The sequence below is a fragment of the Struthio camelus genome, chromosome 3 (genome assembly GCF_040807025.1).
Source record: "Struthio camelus isolate bStrCam1 chromosome 3, bStrCam1.hap1, whole genome shotgun sequence".
NCBI lineage: Eukaryota > Metazoa > Chordata > Aves > Struthioniformes > Struthionidae > Struthio > Struthio camelus.
The window spans coordinates 42,528,680-42,540,946 of NC_090944.1; the positions used below are offsets into that span (position 1 = coordinate 42,528,680).

A 12,267-nucleotide genomic window follows, 5' to 3' on the forward strand; every position below is an offset into this window, starting at 1 on the left:
AGAAAAGATATATTTTTAGAAATATAGTGAAGAACTTAAAACAAAGTTAATCTTACAAAATAACATCAAACTACTGCACATGCAGTTGTTATGAATTACAGAATTTAGGAGAGTTAGTTATTTTATATTCTAACATGTGTTTCCCTTTTGACATGGTGATAGGTCAATTGACAGATACATTCGTAACCACCCATCATTACTTACGCATTCAAAACAGTTGGCAGTTGCCTTCCTGGGATCTCAGACGGATCGCAGGACAGATTACAGCTTTCAAGCCTGCCAGCTGATAGACTCAGAAGTCCCAATTTAAGTGCCTCTATCAGAAAATGCCCTCGTGTCGTAGCTGCCAGGAGTCCAGCAGCTCTCATCTGAATGGTGCTACAGAGTTCTCACAAAGATGCTAATAACCAACAGCTTTTTTTGGTGTCTGCTTCGGCCCTATAGTATTACATTCTGTTAACTGTAGAGTACAAGTAAACATACTATCTCATCTAAGTTTAAAGGTGAGACAGTACAAGCAGAAAACACGTTATATGGTCATTTTCACAGCTAGCGTCTGATTGCATGAGTTCACTGTTGTGTACTGATTTTGTTTTGCAGCTAGAAGCTTTTCAACCTTTCTTCATTTTCCTGAACATCCCATATGCTGTCACCAGAGGAGAGCAGTTCATTTTGGAAGTGAACATTTTTAACTATTTGAAAGAAGAAGCTGAAGTAAAGAGTTACTAAGCCTTTCTGATGAGTAATTTTCACTACGATTCTGTTATGGAACGAAGTTAGCTAGCAATCCTGGAGTCAGTTTATCTGCATGCTGCTTTATCAATCTTGGTTAAATAAGGAACTCATCTTAATGGTTGGAAATAACCCATTTCTGAAGTTTAAATCATTGCACTGATTGATTGGATGCCACATCCTGGAATCCTCTGAATTAGATTTCCTAGGACTAGGACACTTATGAGACAGATTCACTTCAGAATTAAAACACCCAAGTGCCTGAACTTAGGTATTTGGCACTGATTGAAATGTCCTAGGATATTTCATTAACATTCTACCTGCCATACTGGAAATCACTTGTCTCTCACTGGTTCTGGGCATCTGTGAGCCCTGTGAAGATGCCTTGGATACCTCAAGTCAGCTCAAATGACTCTAGAAGCTATGTGTGGGGACCTGAATTGGACCCTGCATCTCCACTGATCATAAAGGAAGTTTAGATATTCAGCTCATGTCGAGATATTTAGGAGATGCTTAGGAGACACCTAAGTTTAGGTGCCTTGACCTCTGTCTGAGTGAATACCTGGGTTACATGAATCAGTGCTTAGATTTGATCTGGCATATACAGCATTTTTGAACTCTTCCATTCAGTAAATGGCAGTTCTTGAGAAGTCAAGTGTTGAAACCTCCGACAGCTTTAGACTGCAGTAGATGTAGGTGAGGTTTTTCATCACGTCTTGAGACAAAAAATAGTTCATAACAAAAACGTGTTTATTTTCTTTTGCTTATTCTATTTCTGGGTCTACCTTTTGCTCCTCCAGCTATTTTTTCTTATTGTTTTTCAGCTAGCTCTACATCATTCTTTTCTGTAGTCCTCCTGTCTGCCACTTACCTCACTTTTCTCTTTTCCTCTTTGTCCCCATTTTATTTCACTGTACTTGAATGTTATCAGACACTGCAGGGCTTACATCATAGCTAGTGTAGATCACGTGTTTCTCTTGAGAGCGTGAATATTTTCTTCAGTGAGGTATTTCTCCGTACACACAAGAAGCGACAGCTTATGAAAATAGTTCTTCAATATTAACACCTTGTAACAGTATTACAAACATTATTGTATTTTACAGGTTACTGTGACCTTGGATATGAACGATGCTTTTGAAATTGCTCTAGCATCCAATGAAATAAATTCTACAGCAAATCAGCAGTCCATATTTGTACCAAGTGAAGATGGGAAAACTGTTCAATTCCCCATCAAGCCAAAACGACTGGGAGAGATTCCCATCAAAGTGACAGCAGTATCGTCTGCTGCTTCTGATGCTATCATCCAGAAGGTTTTAGTAAAGGTAAATAGTCAGCAACTTGGCTTGTTCCAGAGATAAATTATTCCTTTAAAAAAAAAAAGTATACAAAAAAGTCAAACCAATAGGATATTTACTTACCCGCCTCTTGTTTTGTAAGGTTGGTTTCAGATCAGGTGGATTCAAATAGAAATGACCTCTTTTAAATAATTCCTCCTTTTAAATTGTGTAGATCCCCTTTCAAAAATGAAAACATAGATCCGTTCTGGAGTTGATCATGTGTCAAATGCTTCTGAAAGCCAGGTGAAACCTGTTGTTACATGAGTGAGTCCCTGGTGCTACCGCTAGCTTAATAATCTGTGCAGAGATTAGAATAATCCTCTCTGTTTATTTTCATAGGCTGAAGGATTGGAACAGACTTACTCTCAGACACTTCTTTTGGATTTGACTGGGAATAAACCACAAACATTGTCAAGAACTTTGGATTTCACTTTTCCTTCTGATGTAGTAAGTGGCAGTGAGAGAGTGCAGGTCACTGCTATTGGTAAGAATTGTTTTATCCTGTTTCCGTCTTTATTATTTGCTGGGAAGCCATATTGTGTATTATTGTCTATTTTTAAAATGAATTTTGCTGCCTGCTAAGTTTCTGTTGAACTCAGATAGTATCTGAGATGTGGCACGAAGGTCCAGTTTGCCACTACAGCTCCTTTTGAGAGTCCAAGGTATCTTTATTCCACACAGATGTGGAAGGATTGGTCTCCACTGGCAGCGTATGGCATACTTGTTATTCTGTTTAAGTAACTGTATTTTCTCCAGATTTAATATTTTTCCATAATGCAGCTGCTGGCAGCTTCTGCATTGCAATCGTAAGTGAATTTTAAAGGATGGAGCAGCTACCAGCTCACCAGCTGTACCAGTGTCATTTGCTCCTGCAGCCCTACTGTCTATCACCTTGTTCCAGAGGGGAACTGCTGTAATAGGATTTGACAGAGCTTCTCTCAGAGCCTGTATAGAAGGACCTTTACAAGATTTTTGCCCCATGTAGCTGTTTATTTATATTTCTTAGAGAACTGCATTAATTTTGATTTTCTTGTTATATTAATGGGGTGAATCACTCATTGATTCAAAATCATTTACCAGCATGCATTGAACTAAACATAGGAAGACTTTGTGAATGAAGGGTGTTATTCCTTTGTTTCAGAATCAAGGGTCCGTGATTATTCTGGTATTGACTATCCTTTTCCAGAGTTAGAGCGTGTCGTATTTTAATAAGGAAAGTCCTGCAAAGTTTCCTAGTGTCCTAGTTTAATTCTGCTGGTTTGCAGAATAAAACCTAAAACCTGTCTTAGGACTGATTGTTGCTTTGTGATTCCCAGGCTTTAATAACTGTGAGTGAGACAAGAAATGCAAGAAACTTATAATACGTACAGTTACTGAAATATTTTCCTGGAGAGAATATATTTTGACTTTTTAAACTGCTGGCTGTTTGAAATGATCCTGTAGTTGGAAAGGCCAGAGAAAGTCTGTGGGGAGACAGGTTACTAGGCCAAGGGCTGATGAGAAGATTAAGTATGCTCGCTTAATGCAGTTTTCTGCGTGATTGGCGGTGTTTAGTACAAGCATTCCCAATGTAGCTTCTCCTAGTTTAGACGACATCACCTTTGATGTACTAGGCACGCATTTATTTGCACTAAGCTTTAATTTTATCTTTCAGGTGATATACTTGGGCCTTCTATCAGTGGTTTGGAATCATTGATTAAGATGCCTTATGGCTGCGGTGAACAGAATATGATCAATTTTGCTCCAAATGTTTATGTTTTGCAATACCTGACTAAAACCAGGCAGCTGAGAGAAGATATTAAATCGAAAGCTGTATCATTTATGAGAAAAGGTCTGTATGCTTCAAAGAAATGTGCTCGATTTTTAAGAACTCGTATTAGTAAAATATATTTGTGACTTTTCATTTGGTGTTTGAAATACTATTCTGTTGTGCCATGAGAAGTGGAAGAAAAGGCCATTTTTCTGCAGCTCTTTCATCTGGGCTGGGAGAATTAAAAAGCAAACAATTTTGTTTGTAAAGGTAAGTTTGTTCAGTGAAAACATATCATTTTTATAGGGTTACTTTTCAGAAGAAAACGGCATTTTAGAAGATAATTCTTACGATATTCTTTGGAGATCGTTCTCTCTTCTTTGATTAAACTGTGTGAATGAACCTTTCTGACCTCTACGTGAAGCACAGAGGTTAAAAGTTAGTCAGCAGACAGAGTGAATCATATTAATTTCATGTTTATATCGGTCTTCAATGACACCTTCTCCACCCTGCCATATCTTTGTAGCACTTATGTAATTGTCTTTGCTCCTGTTACTGGTGTTTAGACTTGGTCAGAAGTGAACTCTGTGTTGGAAATTGAAAACTGGAAAATTTTGACTGGAAACTGTTGTATTTTAAACCTAGAAATATTACAGGGCACCAGGAAACATGCAGAACCTATGTCCTGCACTATCCTTCTTTGTGCCTTTGGATTAGATGGTATCTAACTGTGATGTACCACAGTTGCCATATGGTAGTCTGCATGCTGAGTCTAGTTCTTAGGCAGGAATGAGACCATCCTCATCTGAGCTACACCCCTACTAAGGGACCACGATGACATTTTCAGATTTTATTTACTCTCTGTAAGACTTTGATTTTTTTCGATATTTGATTTTTTTGGGGGAAAGGGGGGGAAGGTGTCAACATTTTCCTTGGAAAAGATACTACGAAAAATAAATTTCCCTTTCATCAAGCACCCAATTTGCTGTCAAAAGCAGTTAAATAGGTTTTTAAAAAACATTCCTATTACACATTTTAATTGAAAAGTACGAGGGGGAAAAGAAAAGAGACATTTATTATGTGAACAGCTACTCTGAAGTGTGTAAGCAGTCTGCGCCCTTCTTTAGGGCAAAGGGGGCTACTCTGCCCTGAGTAGCACTACCAGAATCTTCTGAAGTTTTCCAGTAAGAGATTTATTATGATTATTTTAAAGTGAATCAGAATTGTAGGGTTAAATGTCACTTATATACAAAGCATTGTACATATATTGTATAAACTTGTTCCTGGGATTTTTAATTTAGATACATGTTTTTAACACTGTAAGAGCCAAGTCAGTAATTATTACCAAGTATTTGTAACAGTAAGATGGAGAAGAACCACAGTCTAAAAACCATCAGAGATATTTGCTTTATTCTTCCAATGATTTCCATTATTACGCCAATTCTTTAAAGTGTAATTTTAAAGTTGAGACTCATTTTTGGTGTGTGTTGTAACTCTTACAAGCTCGGTTTTCAAAAGGAGTGTTATGAAGTTTTATTTAAAATAGACTTTATTTCAGATGTCAGAATCCACTAGGAAGTATATAGTTGAAAAAAGTGACCCCATAATCTTCATTAATACTGTTCTGAAGTAAATGTAATGAATTTTAAGATTAAATGCTTTTGAGAAGAAGTAAACATATAGCTAGCAGAGGCTGTTTTTCGTTTACCAGATTTTATTGACCTAGAACAAAGGCAAACCAACAGTATTTTCAAGCTGTTTGAAATGTGAGCTCCATTAGTCTTTCATGTTACTGAAGTCCTTTCCATCCTGATATACTCTTCTTTTACCCCTGCTCAGCTAGTCATCTATGTAGACATCTTTTGGGTTTCAGCCAGTGCTCCGGAAATGCTGTTGTACATATTGATAATAGGATCCTTCTTTTCCTTGCCTTTCTAGTTGTATGTGTTGACATTTGAAGTATCATTTTTCGCTTTTGATTGAGTGTCCGTTGGATTGAATATGGTGGTTCTATCAGAACCCTCCTCAGAGAATGGACCCCTCAGATCTATTGTTTCAGGATTTCTGCAGACTGTCCTGTGTTAGATCCACTCATGTTTGAAGATTTCTGTGTGACAGCAGTAAGGCTGGCATTAGGAAGAAAGCAGACTGTGGGAAATAACTGAGTGATCGTTCCATTTTCCCTCTGGTTCTACTCATCTTCAAATCTTTCCCAAACTCAATAAATTCTAAGATATATTTATCTCTGTGCAATGGCTCCTCAGCAATCTTTGTTAAGCAGGCTGTTGGGCTTAGTTCAGTGCTTCTGCGTTACCAGTGGTGGTGATTATAATCCTAATTTCTGTGTATTGCCTGTTCTGTGCGGGAGCAAAAGATCTCAGCTTTCAGGCTTTTTGCAGTCAGGTACTTTTGAAGAGGGAGCAATCTGTTTGTACATATACGTATATTTATGTTGCTCAGAGAACGTTATTTTGAGGTTAAAACTTTGACAGGGACTTTTGCTTTCTTTGTTGCGAAATGGCACTTACCAAATTTCTTCTTTTTTCCTCTCACTTAACAGTGCTTCACTTCTGAAGCTCATTAGCTGAGATTAGAGATTTATGCATATGGGAAAGATTGAGCTGTTTTAATGATGTAATTAAGCGTTGTAGTTATGCTAATACATTAAAAAACAACTATGTTTATGTGGAAATTGTGATTTCAAGCCCTTCTAAAGAGACAGAAATTAAACTGGATGCTGCTGGATAAGAGTTCATATGGGAAGCTGCACTGGTATAATATAGCAGTTTAAATTCACATCTTTCTACCTACATAACTTTCTGTTATAGAGAGACCATGACCAAAAGTTCATCTTATACCGTAAGGTCACTTGTTCCTTAGTAAGTAAGGCTGTGATTCACCCACTAAGCATCTATAGTGAGGATTGTATGTAAAAGCAGGATAAGTCATGTATCAGTGAACGCAAAGAAAATGTTGCAGGAAAACCGTTGTGAAAGTTGGATGGGCCTCAAGGGCCCTACTTCTAAAGATATTCTGACATTTGCTGTCATTCATTTCTGTAGGACTCGGTGATGTAAATGCCTTAAACCTTGCCTAGGGCTTTTCCTTCTGCCTAACTGGTTCAGTACTCCGTATCTGTTTCAGGTGTTGGACTAATGAATATGCTTTCTTGATTATAATAACCAAAAAAGCAAAGCTAAGAAAAAAACAAAAGGAAAAGGAAAGAAAAAAATGTCTCATAAAATGCTAGAAATAGGTATCATTATTACTCTGGGTGCACAGGTGGCAAGCAAAATCAAGCAAAATGTAGGGGAAGGAAGGTTTTGGAGATGAGAGACTAGTGAGTAGCATATCTTGGGTTTAACTCTTCGTGTTTAACATTACTAAATAATGGTTCTGCACTGAAGAAAACTATTGAGGAAGGATGCTGTTAGCGGTCATGAGCAGCTAGTAAGCCCTTGTGATGCTTTTATTATAGATGTTCAGCAGTCAGTAGAACACTACAGCTATTCTAGATACTGAAAAATCTTTGGACGCCTTTTAACGAGGTCCCTTTGAGGAGGTTCTTTTGAGGACTTACTGGCAACTCTTTTCAGAACAGCTTCTTCCAGCTTACTTTCTCTGATAGCTGGTCCTTTGATTTGGCAGGTTGCTGAAAGGGGCTATTTTTCAGTGGCAATTGCAGGTTTGCTGCAGCCTTGCTTTTTCAGTTGGAAAATATTTCATTTCTTGCTTCTCTCTCCTTCTCCTGGGAAAACAGAACGTTTCTGCAAGTGTGTGACTTAAGTCTTTAAAGCAACAAAGTACTGAACTATAGCTGTTACTCTGGTTTGCTCTCCCTGCTGTGCTACTGGAGCCACCGAGCTATGTGGGAAAGTGTGTCTGTACATTGCACTGTCATACCTGAATTTTTGTAGATAGATCCTTCGTGTTACCTCTGCTCACTTTTTGTAGTCTTTTGCACAGTTTTGTGTATTCCTACACATTTGGAAGATATTTTATGAAATTTGAGCTTAAGTTCTGCTGTTCGTCTCAGAATTAGAAAGTGCCTTGCTTCGAACGTCATCAGAAAGTTTGAGCTGGAACCCATGTAAGAGGAACGCGTTCAATACCTTTCTCTGCTTTCTCACTTTAGGCTACCAAAGAGAGCTTCTTTTCCGGAGGGATGATGGCTCTTTTAGTGCCTTTGGAAATGAAGATTCCTCTGGGAGCACATGGTAAGTAGTTCTGCCAGATTCACTTTGGAATTTGAGCATTTGAGATATTTTCCCTGCAACTAAAATCTTTGTGAAGCTGGTAAAAATTTCCAGCCCTATTAGCCTTCTGCCTAGTTTTCATTAGGTCTTTAGGCCAACTTTTAAGGTCATTCTGCTGGATACCGTGCTATCAAATGCATTATTAGGACAAAGCTTTTTAATTTTGCAAAGGATGAACAATGAGTTATTTAGGCCATGGGAATCGGTGAGTGAAATGCTTTGAGATATTGTCCTGTTGGAGAGGATAGCACACCAGTACAGAGAATACCTAGAACTCTCTTGGAAAAAAAAATGAGTTAAGACTAGTTGGGATTTGGCTGCTTGCTGCAATGAAGAGGATGAAAAATTGCTGTTAACTGCACAAAGGAGGATTGTGGTTGGGTATTTAAATCACATCGCAGGTGATCCAGAGCTGATGAGTGATTGAAACGCACGTCAGTTTATTCTCTGGTGCTATCTATGTAGGTTAAAGCAGTGCCCAGGAGTTTAAATATACTTACATTTTTCAATATACATTACTGGCTTTAAATAGAACCATTCCAGTTACTATCACTGATCCAGTCACTCCTTCAGTGAGCATCTTTCATTGACTTCAGTGGAATTTGCCTTAGACTCAGTATTAATAGATTGGAAAAATGAAGATAATTTATCTATGCCATCAACCCTGGTACTTAAATAGTGCAGTGACAGGTTACATGAATATGCATTTGGCAAAGAAGGGAGTCAAGGCAGAACTTGAGATTATCGGTGAATAAAGCAACAAGGGTTGTTTTGGTGATGTGATTATGGGGAGAACGGTGCTAGTTAACATCACACTCATAACTGTCTTACTCTGTAAATTATGATCATGCTGCTTTAGTCTTGCGGCAGAAGGTATGAGAACAACATTTGAATAAAGATAAATGTTTATGGGCAGACCTGGAGCCTGCAGTCTGTGCTTATTTTTGAAATATTCCAGCTGAAAAGGGATCATCTTTAGGAACAAATAAATAAGTTCATTTTTATGCAAATTAAGATTAGTCCACTTTATTTCCAGGGTGAGGCATATATTTTCCTCTGTGGTTGGAAGATGTGTGTAGAACACTTACGGCATCACTACATTCTTAAATCATGTTAAACAGAGGAAGCTGTAATATGTTTTTAATTTTTTTGTATTCAATTAACCTTTTCCCCAAGGTTAACAGCTTTTGTACTAAGATGTTTCCTTCAAGCTCGTCCGTTCATAGATATTGACTCAAATGTACTCGTGGATACAGCTAATTGGATTGTCCAGCATCAGAAATTAAATGGAGAATTTCAGGAGCCTGGCAAAGTGATACAGAGTGACCTTCGAGGAGGCAACAACAATCCAGTCACTCTGACAGCTTACGTCATGTCATCCCTCGTAGGGTTCCCAGATAAACAGGTACTGGGATTCATGAGAAACATTTGTAGTTTATGGAATACTTCATAAGTTGTCATACTACCTGGCAAACACTTTATAGTGTAAGGAAATAGAGGAACATCTGAATAGAGCCAACATTTAACCTAATTTGGTTAAACTTCCCTATACTTTGCCCTACCTACTTGAGACAATAAAGAGTTGGGCTTTGAGGCCCTTCAGTTTTATGTACTTTTGCAAAATCTAAAAGCAGTTGTTTTTAGCAAAAATATTGTCATAGCTTTAGTCCAAGAATTTGGAAAGCAATTTAGGGGGGAACTATCCATAGAGATGCCAAATCATGCCAGTTGATTTCAGTCAGATTACTCACATTCTTAGGAATCAGTGCCACATCAAAAGGTTTCTCTTTGAGGTTCGTGTCTGTGACTCTGAAAGAGATTTTCAGTATTTCTTGGTTGTTGCTAGAAGACAGTAATATTTCTGCTCTCTGTTTTCTCTTAAATTAAAATATTATAATACATTATTTTATTCACTGTATGTTCTTCAATATGATTTTCATTTCCAGCATATTGGCGTGATCAAGAGTGCTACAAACTTTCTAGAAGATAAATTAGAAGAAGGCATTTTGGATAATTATACTTTGGCACTTGTGACATATGCATTGTCATGGGCAAAAAGTACAAAAGCAAAGGAATCTCTGAATATATTAAACCAGAGAGCAGAACACCAAGGTATTGCACAACAATCTTATACAGCTGTATAGATGGATTTTCTTCAATTTTAAAAATAGATGCCATATATCACACCTATATATAGAAGTAGAGACAAAGAGAATCTTACTTCTGAACTCAAATGTGTTTTGAGCATGATATATAGAATGGTCTAGGACCTTCTAAGACAACCTTAACGAAAAGCGTCCGTAAATGAATGACAATTCGCAGCAAAAGCTAGGGCTTTCAGTCTTACAGTGTTCCTGGTGTGAGTACCATGATGGTACTGGAAAACATTGCTTCTCTGTTTTCCCATGTCATTATGTGTGCCTGTGAGATCAGCCCAGTTAAACAGAGTTAGATGAGGTCAGCTATTCCAACGGGTTCTGATAGGTCAGGAACGTGGTGGGGGTGATTAGTGGAAATCAGTATCAGAATAGAGAAAGGAAAGACTGACCTTTATGTAAGCTAATACAAATATCTGTGAGATTTTCTTTAGTGACCCATATTGTGATGTTTAACCTTTTTTGAGTTCAGCACAACTAAGTTTTGCTCCTTGGTTTAGGAGAAAAAATAGATCACATGGAATGTAAGAAGTTAACCTTTTTGATTTAAATATACATCTATCCTCTTGAAAAATCGGAAGCAATTTATTTTCTAGCCTGGAACCCAAGCTTTTTCAAGTGTATACTGACTTAGGCTTTTTGGACATACCTCACTAAAGAGTGAGCCTAAGATGCAGTCTTGTTATCTGAAGTTCCTTCTCTAGTCCTGGAGAGAAAGGAGTACCCCAGCACTGAGTTAGCTTTTTCACAAGAGCTTATTTACATGACCACTTCAGGGTGACAATAAAAGGGTCCATACAAGGTTCATTGAAATCCAAGGGAGTCACTGTTTGGATTCCAGCTTTCTTTTTATCTAGATTCAGCCACTGCTGAGGAGGGGCTTAAGTCAGTCCTTTGCTGGCAATGCACCTCAACATTAACCTGTTTAAAGAAACTTGCTAGATCCTGTAGTTAAGCATAAATTAAGAGGTTTCCCTTAAGTTTTTCCTGGGAGTCCAAAGGCTTCAGTCTGTGGATCTGATGTTATTATTGGTTCCTTTTTCAGGAGAATTTCGTTTCTGGATAACACCTGCTTCTGAAATTTCTGATTCATGGCAGCCACGGTCCATTGATATTGAACTTGCAGCATATGCTCTGCTCTCACACTTCCATCAAGACAGATTAGCAGAGGGGATCCCTATTATGAAATGGTTAAGTCAACAAAGAAATCACCTTGGAGGATTTTCATCTACTCAGGTAATATTATGTATGAATACGCTTTGTTATACTTTCCAAATGAGCACTAGATCTTATTTTAAAAAAAAAAAAAAAAATTGTTTTTAAATAAGAAGTATTAAGTTTTGTTTTTCCTAACAGCCTTGGTTAAGCACATGCTTGCATTCTTGCAGGATTGGCATCTTAAACATAGACTAAAATTTTTAGTGAGTTGACAAATATAATAAAGAAAGAACTAGAGGATCATCTTGGTTATGTGAAATATTAAAAAGAAAAGAAGATCTAAAAGTAAAAAGAAGAGATCCTCGTGGAAAAACAGTTAATCAGATATTCCAAGCAAGTGTGATAAATATCTGTGTTTTCCTTCCAAGGAGAGAAACCTCTTTCTATTCTTTCCATATGTGGGTCCCTGAACTCCTAAAATGCTATTAGCTGAGATAAGAAAGTGGAGTCAGTTTCAGAGGAACAACCTACTCTGCTGTCTCTGTTGGGAGCTGGTCTTAACTAAATATGTGCTATGTCCTCATTATTACATAAACTTTTGATGGGCTATGAAATTTGGAAGATCTTCATTATCTCCAGGGGGTTTCTGTGTTATTGAAACCACATCATGTAAGCTGTGCTGGCATCCAAAAAATTTATATAGTGCTTTGGATTGCATTAGTTGCAGCTAGCTTTTAAATTAACTGCAAATGCTGGTCACGGTACAATGTCACATCTCATCACACCGCTTGGTACCAAGCTGTACAGGCTATTCTTCATTATTTTCAAATGTTGACATTAATCTAAGAGAAATTAGTTCTATTAAATAAAGTGCAATT

At 37.6% G+C, this 12,267-nt stretch overlaps 1 protein-coding gene across 1 annotated transcript in view; it reads left to right on the forward strand.

The window, feature by feature from the left end:
• CD109 (CD109 molecule) overlaps window positions 1-12,267 on the forward strand; it is an 89,028-nt gene that overhangs the window by 52,257 nt on the left and 24,504 nt on the right. The window contains exons 20-27 of the mRNA XM_068937561.1: window positions 601-714; window positions 1,836-2,054; window positions 2,409-2,553; window positions 3,724-3,900; window positions 7,955-8,036; window positions 9,252-9,480; window positions 10,022-10,187; window positions 11,277-11,467. Coding sequence (XP_068793662.1) covers window positions 601-714; window positions 1,836-2,054; window positions 2,409-2,553; window positions 3,724-3,900; window positions 7,955-8,036; window positions 9,252-9,480; window positions 10,022-10,187; window positions 11,277-11,467 — 1,323 coding nt within the window. The remainder of the gene's footprint in view (window positions 1-600; window positions 715-1,835; window positions 2,055-2,408; window positions 2,554-3,723; window positions 3,901-7,954; window positions 8,037-9,251; window positions 9,481-10,021; window positions 10,188-11,276; window positions 11,468-12,267) is intronic.